Raw genomic sequence first — 27,757 nt, forward strand, 5'->3', positions numbered from 1 at the left:
CGTAAAATATACGACAGGTCTGGACCACTCGTAAATTTTGTTCGTATCTGAAAAAAATCGTAGAATACGAAACATTGGTGAATGCCACAAATTCTCCTAAATCACTCGTACGCACAATTTAAGAACAAATCTGTGCGTACGAACGGTTCTTGCATGAGGCCCATTGTGAGAAATGGAAGACTACAGGCACAGTTCAAGTGTAGGCTCCAAGTGGCAGACAAAGAAAAATCTGGAATAAAGAGAAGTGAAGGATGTTGAGAACAGTTCGAGTCAATCCACAGACCAGCACCAAAGACCTACAACATCATCTTGCTGCTGATGGAGTCACTGTGCATCGTTCAACTATTCGGCACACTTTACACAAGGAGATGCTGTATGGGAGAGTGATGCAGAGGTAGCCTTTTCTCCACCCACATTACAAACAGAGCTGCTTGAGGTATGCTAAAGCACATCTGGACAAGCCAGCTTAATTTTGAAATAAGGTGCTGTGGACTGATGAAACTAAAAAAAGAGTTATTTGGGCATAACAAGGACCGTTATGCATGGAGGAAAAAGAACACAGCACTCCAAGAAAAACACCTACTACCTACAGTAAAATGTGGAGGTGGTTCCATCATGCTGTTGGCCAGTACAGGAATTGGGAATCTTGTTAAAGTTGAGGGACACATGGATTCCAACCAATATCAGCAGATTCTGGAGACCAATGTCCAGGAATCAGTGACAAAGCTGAAGCTGCGCCGGGGCTGCATCTTCCAACAAGACAACCACCATAAACACTGCTCAAAATCTACTAAGGCATTCATGCAGAGGAACAAGTACAACGTTCTGGAATGGCCATCTCAGTCCCCAGARCTMAATATTATTGAAAATCTGTGGTGTCACTTAAAGAGAGCTGTCCATTCTCAGAAACTATCAAACCTAAATGAACTAGAGATGTTTTGTAAAGAATAATGGTCTAAAATACCTTCAGCCACAATCCAGACTCCCATTAGAAGCTATAGGAAGTGTTTAAAGGCTGTTATTCCTGTGAAAGAAGGATCTACTAAATATTGAGGTAAGGTTTTTTTTATGGTGCCCAAATTTATGCACCTGCGTTTAAACAATTATTGCACACTTTCTGTAAATCATATAAACTTCATTTCACTTCTCAAATATCACTGTGTTTGTCCCCTGTATGATATATTTAACTGATTTTTTTTAAATCCAAACAATCAATTTATAAAGGTAAATCAGGAAAATTAACAAGGGTGCCCAAACTTTTTCATATGACTGTATAAATAATGGTATTTGCATTTGATTGGGTATTAATATTTGAGCATTTAGTAGGTCATAAAGTGTGAACAAAATCAGTCTAAGGATAAAGCCTTGTGGGACTCCAACAGGAAGGTTTGGTCCCTTCAATACATTCTTGTTTTCTGTTTAATAGTTATACTTAACTATTAAACAAGGTAATAACAGGGTAAAAAAGTGATCCACTCTGAAAAACATTTACTCACAGAGAACCTGCTCCAACACCCCCTGCTGAATTTWTTACCTCTGTGAAGGTGGTCTGGGCCATTGAGTGCCACCTGGATCGCGGTTTGTGCATCTGTGTTTTGTGTCTTCAGCATCTCTATRGTTTCTCTCAGCTCAGCCAATTCTGACTCCTGAAATGAAGGAACAAAAGAGAACAGGATGTGCCTTTTTTAGCTGTGTACACAAATAAATGGGTTGGTTTCAAAGTTTGGACTTTCCAGGAAACACATTTTACTGTAGCTGACATAAAACAAACGTACAAAAACTGATGAGCAGATTGTTGAAACAAAGACTTGGAGTCAATACACAAACTACTTAAAATTCTTCAACTTGGCATTAATGCGACTTTCAATAAAATAAAAAATAAAGAACAGTGTGGGCGAGTATTTAAAACAAAATTAGAATAGTTATACACTAGATCTGTTTTTCAGTCAGCACCACCTGCTCGGAGCTTTCCTCTTTGTTGAACTGACTCGATAAGATAGAGGTAGTCTCCTATTCTCCCTCCCTCCAAACCCCACTGAGAGCTGCAGATAGGGTTTCTGCTTTAATTAAAAGTTGGAATGGCCTTATTTGACAAAGACCTCCCACTAGTCTGTGTTAACTTATAGAGGATTAAAAAGCTGCCAGGTCTTCTCAACCTTCTATGCGCAGGGTATGTGTGTGAACACAGGGACGCATTCATAATTTGAGATAGGGTACTATCTTTGAAGATATTGGTGCCGCTGTGTGATCAATCCCAGTCGAGCTGTTCGGAACCCCCAGAGAGGAGAAAAGGCTGAGTTTTATAAGAGAAAACACTCCTTTTGGAAGTGTTTTTGAGGTCTCACATTCATAGAATATGCTGAAATCTCTCTACATTGGTTCTTTAACTTGCCTATTTGGGAAGAATTTTGCCATTCAAGCATCTTATTCTATTTCGGGTAAAGTTGTAGAACAAAACATAGAGAGAAACCATTATCAGCACCAGCTTATGAGAGATTTGGCTGGCGACCTCCATGATCTTTTCTACTGCACTATTTTGGAATCACACTGCTTGCTAGTTTTTAATCAATTCTCCTCTTTGTGATGCAGTTTCCATAGAGTTCATATGTCATTTACTTCAAACCCTTGTACCTTTTGCTCAGCTGTCATGGTGAGGCTCTGCAGACGGCAAGTCATATTACTGAGGCTCTTCTCGAAGGCTGCTACCAGGTGAGCCTGTAGACACATGGAGACAGGAAAACTGAGTTTTTAATCTTCTGTCTGAAGTATGGACAGAGAAGATAGAAGGCTTGGATGGATTAAGACCAACATTAAACAGTGGATAAACTTAGTGGATAAACTTAAAGACCCTAAAGACCCTCAGGAGGGAGAGTGATTTACATTCCGTTGTGTGCAAAGATTAAACGGATGTTTAAAAATCTGACAGCTATCTTCTGATTGTACCTCCTGCATATCATATAATCTAAACTATCTCTGTACTAAAGCTAACCCTTGTCCAATTTTGTCTGTATTCAGCTCAGCTGGGTTCAACACTTGACTATCAAAATGCACATATGATCACTTTGGGGCAGCTGTTTCACAGTGCAATCGTCCAAAGAGAGATTTGAAGGTTTATTTCCTAGCAATATGCAGTTACATGTCGAAGTGCTCTTAGGTCAAACCCTGCATTGCTTACGATGTGCCATACTGGTACAGAAATGCAAACAAAAGCATTGATTAGTCTCTATAGAATGATTTATTCAGATTTGTTTTGTAGAGATGAAGTGTATGAAAGTGTATGGATGAGTAAGGGCACAGATTGTATTTTAAAGCACTTTGTGTACTTTTGTTGGCGAGAAAAGATGCTTATGCAGTCCTTTTACTTCTTGTGCAAACTACATACTTAGAAAGTCTTTCAGATGGGAAGTGAAATGTCTTCAGAACACAAGCCAAAAGAAAAAGTCCAGTTGCCAAGGTGGGTGTCAGATGACCAACAGTCTGAGAGCTCTGCTTGTCTGCTGAGAATCCCTCTATGAACTGATAATAGGATAAATAGCATAAAAATGCAAAAACTCTAACTTTCAGAAGAGCATGTTAACACAAAGTTTATTTAAAATGCAAATTTGTATGACCGCTGTGTCTTAGTGCAGAAGAGCAATCATCATAGATTTGACACTAAAGACATCTTTGTGGACTAATATTATTAATAAACCAATGAGAAAGTACAGAGAAGAAGCTGTACCACACACATCACCTGCCTCCTGAATCCCTCTGTAATGTAAGGAAGCACCAGAGAGAGACAACTGTTTAAGAACATCACACCATCTGCTCTACTGAACCTGTCTATTGCGTATGTGCCACTTTGGAACTTGTGTTTTTTTTCCCTTTAAATAAAACATATGTTTAAAAATGAATATTTGGTAAAACATACATGTACAGATCTGCTCTTGTGAGTCTATATGTGTGTGTGGTCTTCCTTGGCCAGAGACCTCGAGAAACCTGTCAAGCCTGGTGTATCACAGAAAGGTGGGCAGCATTCCCAGACAGATCAGAGAATCTCTGCTCTATGCAATGTACTTATCCACACACTAACAGTATATTTGAAATAATTAATCTTTAATAATAATTTACTGTATTTATTAGATTTTTTTCACCCATAGACCTAAAACTGCCCAAACAAAAGGAGAAACATTCTCATCTTTCTCTGTGGTTATGTCCACACATAAACACACATGCAGATTTGCACCCGGTGCTGCCACTTCAAGTCAGTGTCTCTGGCTGAATCAGTGAAGGTCTCGACCTTTAGAAATGCCAATTCTTCAGACACATCCCGTAAACTCCACATCTCCTTCCAACTCTGGCTGAGCTCTGACTCCTCACCCTGACAGCCCACCTGCTCACCCTGAAGACGGCGCCAATCAGCCTCGAATGTGTCCAAGAAATGAACAGCTCCTCGGTGCGAGGAGCAGGACAAGCCCAAACAGACATGGCACGCCACACATGCATGTTTTTCCTTCATGAAGCTCTAAAGCTCCCACTCAAAATATTTTCAACTGACAAATCCTCCCTGATGGGAAGAGAAACATCTACAGTTTGAAAAAAAAAGTATAGCTTAAAAATATTGATTTATTTAATGCCTCTAACCTTATGAAAAGCTTCATCCTGATATTGAGGACATTTATTTTATACTAGTTGTCTTTTTTCAGATGAACTATTTTAAGTTTTTTTTTTATTTTAAGTAAAATATATATTCATATTTTTAATTCTTAGTTTTTCAAAAAACRTTTATATTTATAAGGTTCTACTAATCTTATATAGTTGGGAAGTATTTAAATAAGCACAAAGCTTGGGACTCAAGAGGTTAAAACTGGTGGGGCACAGCCCCCCCGTGGCCACCCCCACTTGTTGTGCCCCTGGTGACTGACAGGTGATGTTCCACAGTGAAATGACAAGCTGGAGCACTGCACATCTCTGTTAGATCTAGCTGGAAGACTTTTCAAATTTGTCTTCTGAGGTAAACAGCTGATTTGTTATCAGGCTGAGCTTTATGGGAGAAGTTTTCTGTTTGAAGCCGCTCGGCCCTGTTAGAGCTGCTGCACTGTGCATCTCTCTGCTGGATGCCAGAGACAAGAGATTTAATTTATGCAGCACTCATAGGGACAAGGCATTTCTTATTTTGTGAATTTTTAGTTTTTAATAAGCGCCACTGTTTGTTTTAGTAGCCCGCCCAGGGTTATTGGGACTAATTTTTCTGATCTCCACTCTTCATCATCAGCTCAGGTGGCGCCCTGCAGCGCAAATCAGCTGTGCGGTATGATCGGCCCAACCGGTGGTGAGGAGAGGTAGAGAAGTCATTTGATATGGCATAATTTAGAGCACAATGAATCCAGAAAAACATCAAAGCCCCAGAAACTGTCGCCCCTTGATGTCGCGCTCGCCCTGCGCAGATGAATCGCGCGCATCAGACTGGTGGTTCACTCCAGCCTGTGGGCCGGTTCACGGACTGAACCACCGGCTCTCTGACCTGCGTCTGGGCCAGTGGTGCAGCTCGTGGGCCGGTGGTTCAGGGGCTGAAGTGAACCACCGCGCGTAGACGACGGGCGGGGGACCGGTGGTTCAGCTTGTGGCCCGGTACCAGGTTCGGCTCTGTTGCGCTCTGCTGCTCTGTCTTGTTGTCTTCTCTGTTATTCATGTAGCAACACGTTCCTGAAGTTCTGTGCAAGGCTGAGGGAGCTTTCAACTTCTGGCTGATTCGCTCGAATTAAAAGAAATAATCCTGTGTCCGCATCGTGATCCGGAACCTCACCAAAATTTAATGGTGTGTTATGTGTGCTAATATGAACAAGTATTGTAAATATCATGACAATCCGTCCACACGTTTTTGAGTTATGCTGTCCACAGACAGACAGACCGACAGACAGACAGAGTGACACCATTTTGAGCAATTCTCAAAGCATCTGATCAGTGCTACACTGTTGCAGGCAGACAGGTTCCTGCAGGACCACAGCCAGTTCTCCAGTTCACCACCACAGAGAATTACCCAATACTGAACAGCAGCACCAAGAAGTCTGATCTAGTTCAGGAGCTGCAGTGGTGCTGTGGCTCTGTACCAGTTCTTCATGAGGAACAATCTGCAGGACACCTTCTCAGAGACTTTGCTGAAAATTCTCATCACATCTCCTCTGACCACAGTTAAATCAACAATGAAGAGAATCAAGACTTTCCTCAGGCACACAACATCACATTTCCCTGAACTGACCATGCTCTCTAAAGAAGAATCTTGTTAAAACATCCCTGACTTTAACCAGAGTCACTGAGAAATTTGCTTCTCAGTTACAGAAGGGCAGAATTAATGTAATGTGTGCTACAACTTAGTACAGGTTTGCTTGCTTTTTGAGATATGTCTATTTTTGAATTGTAGTCCCCCTGCAGAAAAATCCAACAGCCGCCATTGATAAAGGGAATAGTCTTCCTTTGACTGCTCAGAGCCAGTCAGTGGCCTGAATAGTGCAAAGAAGTCTCTAGAGCAGGGATAGTCAATTACGGTCCTCGAGGTCCACAGCCCTGCACGCTTTACTTATTTCTCTTCTCTGGCACGCCTGATTTGAATGAATGGATGATTTTCAGGCTTCTGCAGAACTTGGAAGAGGTAATTCATTGACTGAATCAGATGTGTTAGAGAAGGGAAAAAAGTAAAACATGCAGGTCTGTGGACCTCGAGGACCAGAATTGATTATACCTGCTCTAGAGGTTCTACCAGTGTTATGGAGAGACATTAGCCTGGTAAAAACCAGACCCTTATCCTTCACTTTGCTTCGTACGAGGGTGTAGACTCTCAGCGATAGAGAAGCGATTCTTGCTGGAGGCGTGGCCTCTGCTGAAGTTTAAAATGACTGGATCAGCTGGCTGCAACATATGTGTATGCCAGCTCCACTGTGAAGGAGGCTAAGCTAAGAAGCTAACCTGAAATCGCGTACGCTGTAAACAACCCTACTGAGAGAAGAGAAGTACKGAGCCAAATGAGACGACTGTAAATGAGACCTGCAGGCTTTGCCAGACAAATTTAATTTAATTTGAAAGCCTTATCAACATGGACTGGCTTCCTCCACTGTCATATCTAAACTAACTAGCAGACACTGTGCAGAAAATTGACGTCGTTCAAAACTACACCTTCTGTTTCCTGATTGGCCCAGGTAAAATAAACTACAAGCAGACACTGTGCAGAAAATCAACAAAGTTCAAAACTCCGCCTTCTGTTTGTTGATTGGCCCAGGTAAAATAAACTACAAGCAGACACTGTGCAGAAAATCAATGTTCTGTTCTGATTGGCCCGGAAGAAAATTCTCCCGAAGAAATCCTTGTCTATGGGAGAAATCCCAGACGGAGCAGTAAAGGGAAACTAGAATTGAGCGGAACTGCATAGGAGGCAAGGGTCAGGCTAGAGAGACACGTGTTACTCCAAACATCATGGWGTGAGGAGCCACTTCAAGTGGGTAATAGTGATTCAAGGGATCCTGACTTTAAGTATCTACACCCACACCCCATTGACACAGACCAGCAGAGTGTCCAAACTGCCAACTCCATTACCCATTAGATATGATYTTGCAATCATTGCAAAARAGGTGCATGYCAAAGTTTAACCACATTTCTACATTTTCAGAATGCAGCCAACAACAACGAGATGTTCCTGGCTCATCTCGTACACACCAGAGTGAGTCGTGGACTGTAGGTGGACAGCATGTGAGAGCTGCCGAGGCTGAGATTAACGCAGTCACACTCCACTCTGAGAGGATAAGARGAGCTTACAGCAGCACCAACCCACCGTGTTGCCATGTAGATACAGTGTGAGACAGTGCCAGTGATGCTTTTCTTTCAAATCCCACCAGAGCAGGAGCACATTCTGTTGTGTTCACACATGGCTTGGCAAGGCAGAACAATGCTACTTTTTGCAGTGCAGAAAGTTGGTCTGATTGTGGTCTGCTTGAATGTGGAAACAGTCCTAAATGTATTCAACCTCACAAATGTCTTGATGGAAAAGTATTAGGTACTTACTTGGTATGTACCCAGTAAATACAGGGTAAAACAGCACTTCTCATTACAGCCTGATTCTCATAAGTATCTAATACTTACCTGGTACTTCTTGGGTATGCAACTGGTATTTATTTGGTACGTATGTATATGGTTTTGCATGTACTCAATAGTTTTAGGTAGGGATGCACCGATATGAAAATTTCAGCCGATATCAATATAATTATTGCTGTTATGGCCGATAACCAATATTTACCGAGATTACACAAGCACACAAATTATATTGTACATATACGCACAAATCCATCCATCCARTCATCCATTTTCTGTACACATTTTTTCCTTTCAGGGTCACGTGGGTCGCTGGTGCCCATATCCAGCAGTCACAGTGCGAGAGGCGGGGTACACCCTGGACAGGTTGCAAGTCCATCACAGGGCCACACATAGAGACAAACGAGACAAACAACCATTCACTCTCTCACTCACTCTCACCTCACAATTTAGAGTTATCAATTAACCTAACAGTCATGTTCTTGGTGTGTGGGAGGAAGCTGGAGTACCCGGAGAGAACCCACGCATGCAAATATGCAAACACTACCCAGAAAGGTCCCCGGGCCGGGATTTGAACTGGCAACCTTCTTGCTGAGAGGCATCAGCTCTACCAACTGAGTCACCGTGCCGCCCAAACACACTTGGGTCTTTTTCTGATACTGTAAATAAATGACCAGACCTCTGACATTGCTCCCTACTTCAGTTATTCCTGGCTGTGCAGCATCAGTATCACTATCATGATCAAACGTACTGTATGCCACTTAACCTACCATATCCTCTCCCAAAACAGAAATACAAAGCTAAAAAGTGAGAAATCAATATCAGACATTAATATCGGCCCAGTTTTTTGTATAGGACCAATACCAACATTCTAAAAAATGACCAATATAGGCCGATACTGATATTAATGCAGATATATCATGCATCCCTAGTTTTAGGGTTACTAAAACTATGGTATATGTAGCAAGTAAATACCGGGCAGGTACACATGAGTACCAAGAATGTGCCTGTAAGTACRTGGTACATACCCACACGCAATATGTACCATATGTATGTACAATATGTGGTGTTGTCTTTGACAGCAGTTTGAAACTGGATAAGCAAGTGAATTCAGTTGTCGAATCAGGCTTTTTCTATTTACGCCTTTTAGCCAAGGTGAAGTCCTATTTTTGTTTCAGAGATTTTGAGAAAATTATTCATGCTTTCATCACAACACATTTGGATTAATGTAATTTGTTGTACAAGGGCATAGATCAGTCTTCCCTGCATCGTCTCCAAATGATTCAAAATGCTGCAGCCCGACTTTTAACTGGTACACAGAAATATGAGCATATAACACCTGTGCTGGCTTCATTACACTGGTTACCTGTATCTCACAGAATTGATTTTAAGATTTTATTGTTAGTTTTTAACATTTGAATGGCCTTGCTCCAACCTATCTACAAGATCTCTTGCATGTTCACTCTTCATCCAGAACATTGAGGTCAAACAACCAGATGCTTCTAGATGTTCCAAGATCCAGACTTAGGAGCAGAGGTGATCATGCTTTTGCTGTATTTGCTCCCAAATCTATGGAACAACTTGCCCATTCACATTAGATCAGCTCATAGCTTGGAAAACTTCAAAGTGCTTCTTAAGGCTCACTTTTATTCTAAGGCATTTAATAAATACAAGACCTGGCATTGTAATTTTTTTCTGTTCTGACTATTGTGCGTTGTAATTTATTATGTATTTTAGCAATTTCTGTGTTGTTTGTAGATCGCTGCGCAGCACTTTGGTGCAGCTATTGGCTGTTTTTAAAGTGCTTTATAAATAAWTAAAGTTTGACATTGACATTGATGTACCTGATTACAGGATAACAAGTCACTTCATAATACAACCTGACCCCTGTACATATCAGATACTGGTACTTACCTGTTACATACATTGTAAGTACAAAATATGTACCATTACTAAAGTATGTACCAGATATGTCTTTTGCTGTATAATGTATTGCCACTAAAAAGTAATACTTATTTATGTTACTACTTATGTAGCTGTTTAAAAAAGGTAGTGTTCCATCTAGTCYTGCATTACATGACATGCAATGTGGTTATTTTGGTAAAATTTAAATATTACTATGTGTATGACATGTATTTTTCTGTTTTTGTAGATGAAACAAAATATTTTTCATCCATCCATCCATCCATCCATCCATCCATCCATCCATCCATCCATCCATCCATCCATCCATCCATCCATCCATCCATCCATCCATCNTCCATCCATCCATCCATCCATCCATCCATCCAGTGTGTTGATCTCTTTCTGCAAAATCCCATTTTTTCCCTTGGGTTTATGAACTGATTGAGGATTTTTGAAATGTCACTTTGAGTGTTTAGGAAAATAAACCATAAATTAAAAAAAGGAGCTTATTTACGTTTCGGTGTGCATGAGGTTTAAAACACAATTTTGTTTTCGTGTGACTAAAATCTACACTATGACAACATTGTTAGGGTTTACTAACTGATAAATAAATGCAAACATTGATAGAAACATGATTTTTTGAGAGTGTGATGGTGTGTTGATTCCACAGAGAACATAAAGCTGTTCTTTTTCTGCAACTCAGCTGTTGTGTAAAGTCATATCTCCTCTTTTTATAGATAAAATTTGTGAGTTTGTCTTCACAGTTTCTGCTGAGAACAAGCGTCTCATTYAAGCAGAGACCCTGTCTGCTCCCACAGCTGATCAGGCACTTGGATCATAGAGGAGGGTACAGTCAGACACTGGAATCTGTTGATTCAACCACATCTTGGCAGAGAGTCAGCTGAGAGAGTTGGAGGTCTCTGAATGTACCTCCGTTTCACCCACACAGTAGAGTCGACACGCTCTCATCCTCATCCTCTTATTTCTCACTCGTCTATCTTTAAAAGAGTTTCTCCACTTGGATGGATTTACGACTGACTTCTGTTCTCGCTAAACCCAACCAACTCAGACAAACCCAAAGAGACAACCCGCTCATAAAAGCACTTCATCCTGGGACGAGAACACACACCAACAAAAGCCAACCAGCACAAATTCTAAATACTCATACAGTGGCTTTGAACATAAAGAAAAGCGAATTAGAGGCTGTTGCTAAGCTTTCTATTCCTTCTTGAGTGGAGACAGGTTGCGCTTTCTGACAGCAGGTTATCGTGAAAACGAGCCAGCTGTTTAACAGTCTTTGCAAGAAAACTAACTCACATTGGCAGCCAGCTGAGACGTGAGGGTTGCCACCTTCTCCTGAGAGGCATCCAGTTCCCGGCGAAGCTTTCTGATTTGCTGGTGAGGAAGGAAAGAGCAGAGGTAAATGACTATTGTGTTAAAATATGCTAAACTTGTAACTCAAATGCTGATAGTTTAAAAGAAAAACTGTGCAGTTACAGGGTAAATTTTGTAAATAAATAAATAAATAAAACAGTGGATTAAAATACAAAAATGAAGTGTGGGGATTACCGTAGAATTTTGGACTGTTTGGCCCTTGATTGAAAAGAAAAGAGTCAAAATTAACACTATGTTGCATGCTTCCATCAAACAGCATGAACTGATGAATAGAGGTCCAACAAAGAGGGTTGGACTTTGAGCAGTAGAGCAAGAGATAGGCGAGTATTTCAACCCCAGCTCAATCATATTTGCAAATACCCAAGGTGGTTTCTTTTGTAATCAGTGAAGTGCCAGATGTGCAGCCAGTGAAATTCACCATGTTGTTGCAATTTTGCCAGTTACTTTAACTTTTGTGGTCCAGTTGTACTTTTAATTTTCTGTATTATTTTTGTTAACAATTAGTTGTACACGTAGTCCTTTGCAGTGTTTATAAGAGGACATGCTAAAACACTGTTTCTATGCAGGGAATATCAAGTCAGCAGTAGCAWTGGGACAAAGAACATGACTTTTTTTGTCGTCCTTCATAGAAGATGACCAGTGACTTATTTTGGTCAAAGGTTTTCTATTGCTATTGTGTCAGTGTGGGCATAACTCCGACAATGGTTTTACAGCACCTGGTATTCCCAAGTGGTCTCCCATCCTATTATTAAGCAGGCCCAACCCTTCTAAGCATCAGACAAGATACAGCATGTTCAGGGTGGTATGGTTTTGTGTTTTGTCAAAGTTAAACAAAAATGTTGAAGTTAATGCCCATAATGCTCATGTGGCCCTCAGTGAAAATGAGTTTAAACTATTAATCTGTTTTAACTCCAAGGCATTTGATGTACTATTTTACAAGATTATGGATTTTATTATGGATTAAATATTTGATATGAGTCACGTTGCTCACAATCTGCTACAAAACTCCACCCATCTGACTGGGGTATTGGCTGTTACTGTTTGAGCCAAACTTGACCTTAAAACACATAAACAGAAAGAAAAAAAACTTTATGGAAGAAAACAAAAACTTAAGACATAAACTTGGAAATCAGACAGACAAATCAAGCAGCATTATTAAACAATGCCAGATAGAAAGTGCCAMAGAGCAAGAGAGCACAATGTGTAGATTGTGTTTTTAATGGATAAAAAAGCAAGACATGTCTGTTATTATGAATATAGTGAAATTACTGCATGATTATGAAAAGCAATGCAACATAGAGTTAAACTGTTTTGTTGCCAAACTTAATGTAACTTAACCCTTCAGCTGTTATGTGTTCAGTTTATTTTTGTCGTTCCAAGTCAGAGAATAAATGTCACTGTCTATGATGTGATTCACATACAGAAATAACATCTACTGAAGCTGTGCAAAACAACACATGCAAATTTAAAACATCCAAACACAAAAAGGCAATCGAAATATAAAACAGCAGAACATGCCTGCAACACAGTGGGCCGAACTTTAAAATAAACCTGGATTCAGCTAGTGAAGCAAAGCTAGCCTAAGATGAGACAGGCAAAGCTAAATTAGCTAAACTAAGCTAAGTCAAACCCAGATTTTATGGAAGCAGCTAAGTTAAAATAGGCTAAGAAAAAAACAGAGGTGCTAATGGTGTGTTCCAATACTCAGAAGTTTCAAGTTAAAAAAATAATCAACTATAACATCAGTCTAAGTTAGAAWTGACTGGGGATGTTTGAGATTACTAACATCAAAATCCAACATGGCAGACTTGCTCTTAAAGGTTAAAAAATGTAACCAGTTTTGTAAAATAATTAGTCCGTCTCAGATCTGAATTTCAACTTTTGAGAAAAATTGAACACAGCACACGTCTCTCTTATGAAGAGCTACTGTACATGGTATAAATAATTTGAGTTGGTGTTCATATATGTACAGCAGAGGAGCGATTAAAGGAAGCAAGTGTTACTCATACTTACCTCTGAATGTGCTTTTTCCTCTGTCTGTAAGAGAGAACCAAACTTCATTTAGAAATATTTGGCTACTGGGTTTGAGAGGTGTTTCAACYTACAAATTATGCAATAGAGTCAGTAGAATGGGAACTCTGTAAGAATTGGTTTATGTTACAAACAAAATTAATTAGCTAACGCAACCAGGAAAAAAAGTCAACAAAACTATCTACAGCATTCACACTAGCTTTTGCATCTTTTAAATAATTTCAGACCAAAGAAAATATTCTGGTTCTACTTTATAAAATTAATCTGTCATCTCATTCAATACGAAGACTAGAAAACAGCAAACAACATTAGAGGCCCAACAGTGTTAAAGTCTTATCTATTGATGCTACTCTGGGGAATGTATCCGTATAAAAGTAACTATTTTTCTTTTATTGAAAGAGACAAAAAACAAAACCATAAAGACAGAGTTAATTATTAGCTTTAGTTTTCTTTTTGCCAATTCTAAAGCAATTTGATTGATCTTAAAGGAGACATATCATTCTTTTAAAACCTTCTCTTTTTACATTTAAATCCTTCAGTTGGGGTCTATATAAAGTGGAACTGCAATGTTTTGGACTGAATTCCTACTTAATTGTAACTCCACAAGCCCCCCTTTAACACATTTTCTGAGTGCGTCTCAGATCACTTTGTTTTGAAGCTGTCTCTTTAAAGGCACAGTGTGTAGGATTTTGTCAAGTCTTTTAGCCAAAACTGAGATAACCACTAATGACAATAATAAAAAAAACAACCACATCTAATCATTGCAGASAAAGACCTTGTTTTATTATTTTTACCTTTTAAAAAGCTGTTTATATCTCCATGGTCGCGGGTCGCCACACAGGCAGCCACCATCTTGCACCGCCATCTTGTCTACGAAAGCTCATGAAGYACAAACTGCGGTGGCGGCATCAAAAACGGTTTTAGTTGTAATACTATAAATGTAATATTTGTTGTCTGTCGTAGTTGGGATAATATTTCTTATTAAAGCTCATAATCTTACCACTTGAAACATCACTAGCCCTGAAGCTGCTGGTAGACATCGCGGTTGGAATTATCAAAGGTTTTTGACACCTGAGAGACACCGTAGCAACTACTTTGCATTTGGAAGCAGGGGGTGGGGGTAGGGGGAGGACCAGGGAGGATGATTCAACCACTCAACCACTAGATGTCGCCGAAAACAACAAATCCTACACACTGTYCCTTTAAATCCAAACAGTCGCTTCACACCCTGCCCCTGATTGATAAAATGTCCTTTTCTTACATATTTTTATATACTTGAAATTTATCAGTTTTTATCATCAACCCAGAGATTTTTGTTGAAGTATTTCTGATTCTAAATCCATAATACTGAGTGACTTACTGCTGAGTACAATGATGAAGTGCTGGAGACCAAAGACAAAGAAGAGCCATGGACTGTGAGACAAAGACAGAGAGGAATATTATCTGAAAGCAAAATATTGGTTCAGTCTTACAAAAAAAAAACAAAAGAAAACTTTTAGTCATTATTAGCCTTATTGAAATCTATCTAGATGAACATCTGCTAAAGGAAATATGTCTTACCTTCATCAGTGCTGTCTCTGAAAGACCCGGAGCGGCTGATGGCTCGCGGTCGGTCCTCCAGGGAGGTTGCGCTGCCTCCCAGTGGGTGACCCTCTCCGTACAGGTCAAAGGAGTCCTGAGCGGGAATGCTGTTGGAGCGGCTCATGCTGCTGCCTGGTGGCAGGTTATACTGAGTGATATTGGTTGGACTCACTGTGCAGAAAAAGACATGCTTAATATAGAAATATGTGCAAGTACTTCTTTATATAGAAATTATATTTTAATTTAAATATTATTTCAATTATTTCACATCAAAATAATGAGAAAACTTAAAATKTTTCAAACTTTGTATTCTCTACAAATACTTCTAAGAAGAAAAAAAAAATTGAACTTGAAATGAGACAGGCCTTTAGGTAATAAATAAGTCAAAATCCCCCCGAAAGTTCCCCTACTTCTGAATAGGGATTGGAGATTGTAGCTACAGTGGCTTTGAGCTAGCATTAGTAACCCCCCACCCCCCATCCACCCATTCTGTCCAACAAGACCAATAATGTTGGGGAAATATTGTACACCAAAGTTGAGTAGTCATTTAAGAACCCAAGGGAGTGGCTGGGAAAAGGTGTCTTGCTCATAGACATCACAACATATAGACGTGACAGGGTACCGAATCTGTGACTATCCAGTCCCAACATGGGTGCCCTAGCTGCTCCATCAATGGGTACAAACACTTACAATCACAAAAGTTACAAAAATTAGTCAAGTCTTCAAGACTTACATAGGTTGGAGTAGTGATATTTTCCAGTGGTATTACAGGAAGCTCCTGGTGGAGAGAGTGGGGARTGGCTGCCAGTGTCCTGAAGGCCTCCTGTGGAATGGGATCTTAGCCACTCCTTCCCTTCTTCGTGGGACGTTTGCCGGGAGGACGGCGGGTACCTAAAGCCGCAAAAAGGCAGATTTTTAACAGCTCAGATAGCAAAGATCTGTGGTAATTTAGGTTTAACAGTAGGTGCATGCAAGCAGATGGTGAAGAAACGTGCAGTTATACCACTCAGATGTTCTCATGCAATTATTTATACAATAACATGCACAGCTCAACAAGGTTTGCATGGTTAGTTGCATGCCCTTTGGAGATTGGTTCACCCTTTTACTCATTTGATTATCAATACAAAGAAGGATGTTGAAAAAGTTCCCTAAACTTTTTTTAAGCATTCTATGTGTGTGTACACGAGCGCGAGCGTGCGCACGCACGCACGCACGCACGAACGCACGCACGCACGCACACACACACACACACATCCACAGAACCATAGAGCCATTTATCTCCACCCCAACACCCCACCTCAAACTCTCAAGCAACTCTGCAGAAAGCCTTATCACACGCATGACAATCGGCCATATTTAATCCTCTGAGGATGATAATTGAGTTTGCACTCGTCCCTTTTCAGCAGTATCCCACTGCCAATGCCTCCATTACCACGCTTGTCACATCTGACCCTGCTCTCATTATCCGCCAGTGCTTCTTATTCTATTCTGCCAGCAAACGAGTGTCAAAGAATGCAATCAATGGTGTGACACAGCAGTGTTTGTCCGTCAGTGAAGCTGTAATAAAACAGGCTGCAGTATCCAAGATGTTTGACTCAGTCTACTTAAAGCTAACAAAATACACATTTACAAAACCAACCGGCTTATTTACAGTATGTGATTAATGATGGACGCTCTTAATCTGAGCTTTTTCTTGAAGGGAAATTAAAGGTTTAGGAAAAATTTGACCAGATGACCAAAGGCATGTGCTGTTTGTGCTGAGCAACACATTAGGCAGGGTAACAGACTGGAAATCATGGGACACCAAACAGCTGAATGGTTAGAACCAGCATGTTCAACAGTTCAATGGTATCACCGTAAAACTCAATGGTTGGGTTGTTTTGTAGAATAAGTTTTGCCACTTTTATTGCATATTTCTGTCTTTTTCTTCCAGACAAATATAAAATATCTGTTCCTGACATATACCCATAAAGCCCCAAAACACTGATTAATGACCACGATGTGCCACAATGGTCTACAAGTTGGTCTTGGAAGGTCTTTAGATGCATATTAAGAATGAAAGGGGCTCCCCATTTTTCATGACAGGTTATGGTACGTTATATAGAGTTTTGAGCATAAACAAAATGCCTGTAGTAAGTTCTGGTGGTTTATTATTGGGGTGGCATCATAACCAGGTCCACGGTAGAGCATGGTGGGAGTAGTGGCGCTATATTATTGATATGGTTTCCCCACACAACTTGATCACCAAGAATTCAAAAGCAGGACTAATTGATGTGGATTAAACACTGAGTGACAGGTCTTCAAAGACATCCTTGTTGGGTGTAACAGAACTTTTGTGTGGCATGTGTATTGCCCTTCCATTCAGACAAGCTGAGACTGCTGATGGCTTTAACATTTCTTCTGATAAGCCTAATGTAGTGGCTTAAGCCGGGTTCCCACCAAACACGTTTTGTGCAGCAAAAATGCCCCAACTCCTCCAGTTGGATGCACTGCTCAGACTGGGGACAGACTAGAGGCGCGTCTGAAGAGGGAGAAGTGTCTTAGCTTTTTCCATCTGTCTTTAATGATGGGTGAAATAAAGATAAAATAAAGAAAATGGATTTGTTTTATTTACTAAAGAGGAATTGAACGTTGCGCACAGCAGATAATTAATTCACCAAATAATTTAGAGGCGGTTTGTTCGGTTAGTTTCGCCACTCCAGGAGCTGCGAGTTGACAGACTTTTTTTTTGTCCCGAGCTCAGCGAGCTGCTGTCTCATCACATAGGTGCTGATATCTCCAGCCAGAACACCAACTGTAGACAGTTGCCTTCAGCTAAAGAGCCATAAAAAAAGTCCGTCTGTCGGTTTTCAGGAAAACGCCACGTGGAAAAATTATTCTCTCTGATTGGTTGCGGCTGCACTCTATCGAGCAGCCAAAGTTCAATTTGTTGAACTCGAGCAGCCGCTGCTTTGGACGCGCTCCATGCACAGAAAATGCTCTGACGCATCTTACCGCTACCTTGCGCGCTGATCTAAACTGGCAAAACGTGCCGCAACYTGCTGCACTGCTCCTAGATGCGCGTCCACCATAGACTTTGCATGTAAATTGGCTGCTTTTGGCTGCTCAAAACGCGTTTGGTAGGAACCCAGCTTAACAAATTGCGGACCTGTCTGAACGAGAGAAGTGCTATGCAAGTATGCAATGATTTTTTTATGGTTTCATCCTCATGGTCACATCATAACATTACTTTAGGAAATAATACTTTGGAAAACTAGGTTCCAGAATGAAGAAAGTCTTAAATGTCACTGTTAAGTTCTTGTGGTGACAACCTAAATGCAATCGGTAGAAAACAATGTCATGGACCCATTTTATATCTAGTTCAAAACCTCAACAATGTCAGATCTCATGGAGAACAAWCTTCTCTTTGTACTTGGTCAAAAAAACAACACTAACGTGTCTCTATAAAATCCATAAGCTTTTGCAGAAACCATAGTTGACCCCCCCKAAAAAAATACCCTAACTTAACCAAATCTCAGGTAATGTAGGTTACAGGTATTCTACTAAAATGGCAGAATTCTGATACGACCGGTTTACAGTCTAATGGTAATTATGTATTATTTCAATGAGCAGCTTCATGTCTTCTTTTTCTGTTTCTGGTGGMTTTTTTTAATGTGGAAGCAACAGCTGGCTTAGCATAGCTACAACAGCGTTCAGGTTGTTTTCTGTGTTTCCGTGTGGATGAAGACACTTCCAGGAATATTGTTGTGTTTATGAGGTAAAAGATTGTTTTGGAAAGGCAGCATTCCAGTGTGAATAGTGCCTTAGGTTAAGACATTCTGCTGTTTGAAATGGCCTCATCCCTGGGATTTTCTGCTTAACAATTCTTTTTGCAGTAAAACCAAAAATAACAAGCTGCATTTTTCCTATCTTTCTTATCTTTTCTATCAAAACATTGACCAGTCTGGCCTCATGCCTATGGCTACAACCATGATCGTGATAAGGTTATGGAAACAAAGTAGCACAGATGATAGCTGCAATACGGTATTTGATATGTATAAACAACATTAGCAGAGTCACAATTGTCTTCATACTAAAAGACTTTCCAAATTTGTGGCAATCCAGTTTTAATATATCATGTAGGTATTAGAGACGGGCATGGTCACTGTCCAGTGTGGAAGCACATAAGTTGGTGAAGGAGGATCTGCAGGAGCTAATACAGACTGATCATGCATTTTTAATTATGCATAAAATGAAAAAAGTTAGAATATTAGTGAAGAGAGGGAAAAAAACATGCAGGTCTTGGAAAACATGAGCATCTGCAACAGTATTAATTCAATTTTAGTTTAATTTTCTCTAATGAAGGGAGACTGCATTTACCTCTGACTAATTATTTCAGTTTTTTCTAATTTTTATAGATTTTTTTTTAATGTTTATTAATCAAACAGTTCCATTTTGTCAACTATATGGATTGACATATTAATTGTTAGTGTTCCTTGGGCCACGTTAAAGTTTCAACAGTACAGGGACTTTAGGGGACACCTACTGTAGTTGGGAATCACTGTTATGGACTGTATGATGTCCAAAATGAAAACTATGCTTGACATTTGAGTGATTACTTTCATGCAAATACGTAAGTCATGATTTATGCAAGCAAACAAAGACAAACAGGCAAAACTGGGATCGTTTTTACAAACGCGGTGTACCTCAGTCCCTTTTTGGGAAGTGTGTTTCTGTCGTGGGGCATGCTGTTAAAATAGAGGACGAGGCAATTAGATGAACACAAACACCTGCCTTTTGTGATACACACACACACACACACACACACACATACACACACAAAGAAAAACTCATTACATCTCATAAATAACTACATAAACACAAAACAAAACGGAAAACTCAGTACACCTAAGGCTGATTATTTCATTTTCGAGACAAAGTAAAACTTTTGAGGTATAATCTGTGATGTACTGCATGCAGTGTGTAGACAAACAATGAAAGACATCAGTACAGACTTCTCATGGTAACGTATGTGTTTGAAATGATCTGATTTTACTTTATTTCTGCCATTGTTTTAAATCAACTTGTGACTACTTGCTACTATTTTTATTGTATTTTACAACCACACTGATGTCAASTGAATAAAATCTGTTTCTTGAATGCATGTTGCTTATTATCACTACATTATATTTGTCTGATCCCTTTAGGTTTGTGTAGATTTAGCTTAAGAAATGATAAACTTTTTGTCTCAGTTGTCAAATGAAACAATGACTATGACTCTTCCCAATCTTATTCCCTCTTACTCACCCCTCAGACAGGGTGGATTTGATACTGCCGGTTCGTGTGACCTTGGGCCCATGGTGGGCAAGCGGCATATCAATGGACTCAGAGCTGGTGTGCAGACTGGTCATACTTTGGCAGCTCAGGGTGTCCTTGCTGCCGGCTGATGAGCTACAGGCAGGCCAGGGGCGAGCGTTGGAGGGCAGGGAGAGGCCAGAAGCGGGACTGGAAGCCAGTGAGTCAGTGCACAGGTCAGGGGTTTTACCGTAGAGCGGGCTGCTGCCCCCGCTCAGGCCGCCAGCGCTGCCCAGGCTCCCTGTGCCAGAGGAGGGGGAGTCCAGGCTGGCCTGCCTCGCCAACGTGCCGTGGGGGCTGCTCAGTATTGACGGGCACTTGCCAGAGTCGGGCGTGCCCGGAGAGCTGGCCTTGCTGCTAGCTTTGGTGCCAAACAATCTGAGGGGGTAGAGAGGTGGGTGCGATCATTTAGAAATGCTCAAAACACAAGTGACGAGCATCAGCAAGCTCCACACTGGAAAAATCAAGGACCTTTGGAAATATTAGGTTTAGAAAGAGAATTATATCAAAATAAAAATACAGTTTTATTTCTAATCACTTTTTTAATTTAAATTCAGATTAATTTTTCGCACTGTTTAATTTTATAGAAACACTGTGAGAGGAAAAAAAGTTAACTATAGTAGAATAATTTCACTCACTGTCTAATTTCTGTAATGTATCTTAAACAATATTTGACCATTTTGAATTGTACCTAATCGTCCCTAAACATTTAAAAGTATTCTTGTTGTAGCTCTTCTAAAATGTTTGACCCTGACTGGATTGATGAGCTAAAGGTTAACATGAAGGCCAAGACCAAAGTGACATATTGTTGTCTTAAAACAACTAGATAAAAAAATCCTAGTGGTTTGAGTGACCCTTAGTGTTGCATTTTATGATTATCTCAGCAGCAGTATTACAAAATTCATGACAGAAATGCTAACTAGCTTCTGCCTCTATTATTTTTGTTTGCAAATAATAGACAATCTTGTAAATATTGGTTTTTTTTAGAAAAGGACCAAGGTGTGAAAATTTACAAAATAACATTTTCACGAACTACAATACAAATTCTCTGATTAGAGCCATAAAAAGTCAGAAGCAATACACGTTGGTCTTGGTTTTGTTCAAGCGAGCAGTTAGCTTGTCAGTCCTGTTGGACGTAAACTTTGTCCTTCAAGGAGCTATGTAGCCAGGATTTCCTTTTGATGTTTAAAACACAATTTTAATAACCCTTAGAGAATTTTAACAAGACAACAACTACTGCATGAACTGATGATCAAAATAAACAATTCATAGTATTTTTTAAAACAATTCATGGTATTTTTTAAAACATGAATATGTTTAGTCATCTATAGCTTTTTACTTTATTTGCCTGTATTTAAATAAAGGGTCCAAATCTATGTTGCCCTGTTCCGATGTTCCCTGATACCTTTCCCAGTACTTATGTTTGCCAGTACCAATGTTCCCTGATACTTAAGTGCACTGGTACCTATGTTACTTGGTACCAATGTTCCCTGGTATCTATGTGTCCTGGTACCTATGTTCCTTGGTATCTATGTTCTCTTGTGCCTTTGTTCCCTCGTATCTATGTTCTCTTGTACTTCCCTGGTATCTATGTTCCATGGTACCTATATTCCTTTGTATCTATGATCACTGGTGCCTATGTTCCCTGGTACCTATGTTAGTTGGTACAAATGTTCCCTGGTATCTATGTGTCTTGGTACCTTTGTTCCCTCGTATATATATTATCTTGTACCTGTGTTCCCTGGTATCTGTGTTTTCTTGTACCCATGTTCCCTGGTATCTATATTCCCCTGTACCTTTGCTTCTCAGTACCGATGCTCTGCAGTACCTATGTACATCTGTATCAATATTCCCCCCATGTTAATAATGAAAGGCATGAAAGATACTTGGCTCCCCATTCAAATGTCTTTCAAAGCAAATGAAAAAAAAACCCGAATTGCAGAGCAGAGATTGTAACTGTAACTTGTAATAGGATCTGGGGAACACAGAGATGACCTCTAAATATACCTAGCTTTTTACCTAGCTTTACTACACTGAAACTCATATCAAGACAGAACATCTCTTACAACAGTCCCACATTACTGTTATGTAGGCTACAGTTATTGGTTATTTTACTGTTATGCTACTTTAAAAACAGTTAAAATACATTTACACACATTCAACCTTTCCAGGTAACTCAGCCTTGTTTCATACTTGAATCTACAGTAATTACACTGACATCTATTTTGACAGCTTCAGCTGTTTCAACCATTCATTCGAACAGCTTGCTGTTTTGTTTGCCTGTCTGTTTTGTCAAGATAACAAAAAAAACCTTTTATACATACATAACTGTCACAAATTTGCTCTGACTGACTGCTGAGCTGGAACTGGCTGATTTCAGTACAAAAATAATCAAACTGTCATCATAAGACTATAGCAAAGTTTCATCTGCAGCAGTTAATCACCAACATTTGTGGAAAATCTGTGTAATGACACCCATCAGCTGTGATGTCATGCTCACTTCTGCAATCTATTTTTCTATGAGGGTGATTAAATGAGATTTATTAGGTCTTTCATTCTGAGCCCCCAAACAAATTGATACAGAAGAACATTGAATTTATGGATTCACATTGCAGCAGTCGTCTTCTCTACCTGTTACAGAAACTTGGGATAAGTCTCCATCTGCTGAGAATCACATTTATCACAGAGGTTAAACGAGGCTTCAATCCTAAAATTGACTTGCTGAAAACTTTTGATGAATCAACTGCATGCTTGTAGTGCTGGTAAAGCCAATGTCAAGTGGAGAAAAAAATTGGTGAAATTGCTGATTTACACAAAAACACATGAAATGAGGGACAAAGATGAAAGGAGAGCAGAATGTTTGTGTTCTGTGACTGACCTGCGAAACGTAGGCGAGGCGATATCTGGATATTTGGAGCCCGGCTGCCTGAGGCCTGTCTGGCTTGCTGAACTGGAGGTGGGGCTGGACTTTGGAGAGGTGGACAGTCCTGTTGCTGGGTCTTGATCGGACCCCCCAACTTTGTCTTTATCTGTCTGGTTGATGGTGATGGGACTCGAGCGTTCAGAGCCCACTTTTCCATCCCTACGTTTGGTGCCTGTTTGTGTTGCTGCTGACTTGCCGCTGACGTTTGAGTCGATGCTGCTGGAGCTGGAGCGGTGCCCGCTGCGCCCCGCTGCAGCCCCACTGGAGGATTTGGCTGGTCTGGGGAGGGAGCGGTACTGCAGGGTCACTTTAGAGCCGCTGCAGCTCAGCAGAACACCGTCATCCTGAGGCTGGGAGCCATCCAAGCTGGTCTTCCGAACGCCACTCATGCTCGTGCCTTTACCGAGTGCAGCTGAAGATTTGGGCGCCTTGCCCAGGGTGGCTGAGCCACCGGCAAGCGTCGCACCGCTGGAGGTAATTAGAGTGCCYGAGGGACCGGGGATCTTCTTGTATCCAAATGAGCCAGTGGTGGGTGGGCGAACTATGCCTGAAGGGGGTTTCTTGCCTTCATCACCGCTACTTCTCCCAGCATCTGAGGGAGACCGCTGGATGCCAGCTGAGCTCTTGGAAGGTCCTTTCCCCTTTTCTGATGCTTTAGCATCATCTGTTTTGCCTGTCGAATTGCATTAATACTCAGTAACACAAATGGAATAGTTACAATATTTATTTTAAATATATCCCTCTTAAAAACTGTTGTATCTCTTACCAGGTGTTTTGAGTACTGCAGTGGTCCCCTTGGTCCTGGGTGGTGTAATCCCCACCTGGGCTGTCATGCCTCTCCTCCACGAGCCGGTCTGGGACATCTGGGCCAACGCAGTCGCTTTCTGACCAGTGTCCTCATACTGGCCCTGAGCCTGAGAGGAAGAGGAGGATGAGGAGGGCTTCCAGCGGGAGGGGCTGCTGTTCGGATCCATGCTTACATCCAGATCTTCCTCCACTTTCTTCAGGTCCTCCGCTCCGACCCAACTGCTGCTCACTTCCTGTTCAACATGCTTGGACCTGCTTCCTTTCTGGGACTGTGAAGGATCGGTTTTAGTGGARGTTAAAGAAAGAAAGAGCACATTAAAATTAAAGGAGTACTTCAGCCATTTGTAACATTCAACAGCTATAAATAATTATCACACCAGTTTACCTGTTGTAGAATMCTTTTTCTGCGAAACAAAGTTTACAGCTAACAAGTGACAAGCTAACAAATAGTCTGAACACAGGCCGGCTGTGGTTGAGTGGATAAAGGAGTCATCCTCTATTAAGAGAGTTGGGGATTCAATTCCCTGCAATTCAGTTATATGTTGAAGTGTTCCTAAGCAAGATACTGAACCCCCCACTGCCTCTGATGTGTGTCCCATCGGTGTATGAATGTGATTTAAAGCACTGATTAGTCTCCATAGAATTTCTTTTGTACATGTTAGCTTTGTAGAGATATAACAGAGCAATGAGTATCCTGGTTGGATAGAAAGGTGCTATATAAGTACAGTACAATCTATTTACAATTTACAACTCTATTGTGAGCATACTGTTGGGGTCTTTCCAATGTTTCCTGGTACAATTCCTGCACAGTAAGTCAGTATTTTTTATTCACTCATTTTAAAAGACATTTGAAGGGGGAGCGAAGCATCTTTCACGACTTTCATTATTGACCCCGGGAGAACAGTTACTTGGAACATACAATTGTGTTCAAAATTATTCAACAGTAAAGTGCTAAACACTTTACTACAGTAAATTATGCATACTACAGTAAAGTGTTTTAGCAAGTTTGATGTTTATTTTTTATCTTGTTCACAATCAGGTCAAAGAAGGACTTTGTTAATAAACAAATGTAACTTAAATTACAATATATTTTCAAGTATACCAATAAATGTCCTTTTAATAAAAGGAAAAAAAATTGTATAGGTCCTCTGGACGGGTTCTTCTTTAATGAAACGTTTCGTCTCTCTTCCAAGAGWCTTCTTCAGTCTGAGAGTTTCAGGCAAAATTCAGGCTTTTGAGTCCTGCCTCCAGGTGACTGATACTCACATCACATGACCATCGTTCACAGGTGACTCATACTCACATCACCTGGCTATGGCTCACAGGTGACTGATACTCACATCACATGGCCATCGTTCACAGGTGACTCATGCTCACATCACATGGCTATCGTTCACCCTAATTAATACCTTTTGTTAACAGTGGGTGGAGTGATACTGCCAATGGCAGCGCTGTAGCAGGGGGACAGCTACAGCGCTGCCATTGAGCCCCATTTTGACTCATCAAAATGGGGCTCACCCTGAATGGTTAACTGAAGGGCGCACAATCCTGATCCAGAAGGATCCCTCAAAGGGTTCAGTCCCATCCAACTATAGGCCGATAACCTCTCTCTTGTAGGAGATAGACTTATGTAAAATAAGCCTCCTTACGTACTTCTCATAACTTAGTTATGAGAGAAGTTTTTACCAAGGTATTTTCTTCATTACTTTAATATTTTGACTGTGCAAAGTGGAAAGTGACACAATAAGTGAACGTTCAGACTCGTTCAAGTTGATTCATAAAAGATTATGCAATCATTTATTTACACAAATTGAACAGATCATAAGTACACCTGATTGTGAGCTATTCCTATAACAAGCATCAGAGTTAAAATGAGGAAAAAACTCACGTCCGAATTTTAATTCACATTAAACTCAGATTACTTATACTGTATAGAACAGTAAAACGTCAATTCTGATGTAACAACCAAACAATTTTACTAGCACTTTTCACTTAAGTTTGGCAAATAAAGGATAAGAAAAGGGGTGAAAATAAGGTTAGTGTTTCTGCTCTTATTTTGTTAAGATGTGTTACAACCGGATCAGCAAGTCCCCTCTGCGCTCAGAACTCCACATGACACGTTACCCCGGAACACGACAGTGTTTACCTGTTGCTGGCTTCTTTACCACACCCCGGGCAAATACTGGCTCACCTCAGACCAGTCAGGGGACGTTCGTTCGGCCCYCTTATTGCTCCTTGGCGAGAAAGTGTTATTTTAGGCAACTTTCGTCTGTTTCGAACTTCGCCAGAAAGATTCGAGCTGAAGCTTCGGGTTCGTCTTTCAAAATAAAAGTTCTCCCCTCCGGAGTTGAAAAAACACTTCGAGACTGGTAGTCTCAGTGTGGACAGGAGCGGCGTGCCACTGTCCAGGCCGTCAGGTCTTCCCTAATTGGCTTATGGGCCAGACCTAAGGCCGAGCTGGTTCTCCGAAGAGAAATCAGCTTTCTTCCCCGTTGGCATTCAGGAAGAAGTGTGTTCCGTCTCTCAAAATCATCCGTGTTAGTAATAGAGGCGGACGACTTTGGTTCCGCCCTCAGGCTTAGAATGAGTCACAGAAAGGAAAGAAGATAAAGCTTGCCAGTGGCGCCAGTCAAGGACAAATTCTGTGGTGGTTTTAACAGACATTTGATAATATCTTCTTTAGCTTTCTTTCTGATGGAACTCTAAGAGAAATCACTGTATCATTTATGATGATTAATTAACATTTCTGTTTAAATAATCAGTCTGAGCCATTTGTTGGTCCAGATAAATGAAAGATTTTCTCAAGAAAAACTCAAAATTATATTACTGATGTTTCCAGTAAAATAAAAACAGTGATTTATTTAAAAAGACAATGAAAACATGGTGATGATTTTCTCTGTGATTTTTATACCATTAATTAATCTTTTAGGCACGATAAAAGAGTAGAAGTGATTCCATCTTCTTTGTGACAGTCATTATTATGATTAASAAATGCATAAACATTCTTAGTTAAACAACAAATGAATCACYAACAGAAAAGATTGTTCTGTTCATATCTGATTAAGAGAACTCTCGAATTCTCTTCTAGGTTGAAATGACCTGTCATGGCCTAAAATAGAGTTCAGTGTTCTTGCCTCCTCGTCAGGCCTGTCCGAGACCTGCTTTGAGACAGTAAATCTTGTTTCTTCACTCAAGGTGACCCCTACACTCTACAACATGGAAGCTCATGTCAGGCATCATGGCGACTAAGATAAGCGGGCACATGGATAAATACATGAGGACGGCACAGAAGGGCATCGGCATAAATAGCAGAGGAGCCAAACACCAAKTDKTTGWYGACCACACAGTCGCCCGAGACTGCAAAACCCGACACACCAACCTGTGCACTGCTTGGATTGATTACAAGAAAGCCTATGACTCAATGCCACACACTTGGATAATTGAATGCTTAGAGAGGTACAACACCAATAGGACTCTAAGAGCCTTCATTGCAAACTCGATGGGGCTGTGGAAAACCACCCTTGAAGCCAACTGCAAACCACTTGCACAAGTGTCCATCAAATGTGGCATATACCAAGGAGATGCTCTGTCCCCACTGCTGTTCTGCATAGGCCTGAACCCTCTCAGCCAAATCATCAACAAAACTGGCTACGGATACCGACTCAAGAATGGGGCCACAATCAGTCACCTCCTCTACATGGATGACATCAAGCTGTACGCCAA

General features: G+C 40.6%; 1 protein-coding gene across 1 annotated transcript in view; it reads right to left on the reverse strand.

Moving 5' to 3' along the window:
- Window positions 1-27,757, reverse strand: part of nav3 (neuron navigator 3) — a gene marked incomplete at its 5' end in the record, with an annotated part of 211,473 nt that overhangs the window by 62,843 nt on the left and 120,873 nt on the right. Inside the window, 12 exon segments of the mRNA XM_014018077.1 lie at window positions 1,535-1,646; window positions 2,632-2,715; window positions 11,281-11,358; window positions 11,533-11,556; window positions 13,372-13,395; window positions 14,750-14,802; window positions 14,950-15,141; window positions 15,704-15,861; window positions 19,656-19,697; window positions 20,257-20,682; window positions 23,183-23,900; window positions 23,994-24,303. Coding sequence (XP_013873531.1) covers window positions 1,535-1,646; window positions 2,632-2,715; window positions 11,281-11,358; window positions 11,533-11,556; window positions 13,372-13,395; window positions 14,750-14,802; window positions 14,950-15,141; window positions 15,704-15,861; window positions 19,656-19,697; window positions 20,257-20,682; window positions 23,183-23,900; window positions 23,994-24,303 — 2,221 coding nt within the window.

The sequence above is a fragment of the Austrofundulus limnaeus genome, unplaced genomic scaffold (genome assembly GCF_001266775.1).
Source record: "Austrofundulus limnaeus strain Quisiro unplaced genomic scaffold, Austrofundulus_limnaeus-1.0 Scaffold182, whole genome shotgun sequence".
Classification (NCBI taxonomy): Eukaryota; Metazoa; Chordata; class Actinopteri; order Cyprinodontiformes; family Rivulidae; genus Austrofundulus; species Austrofundulus limnaeus.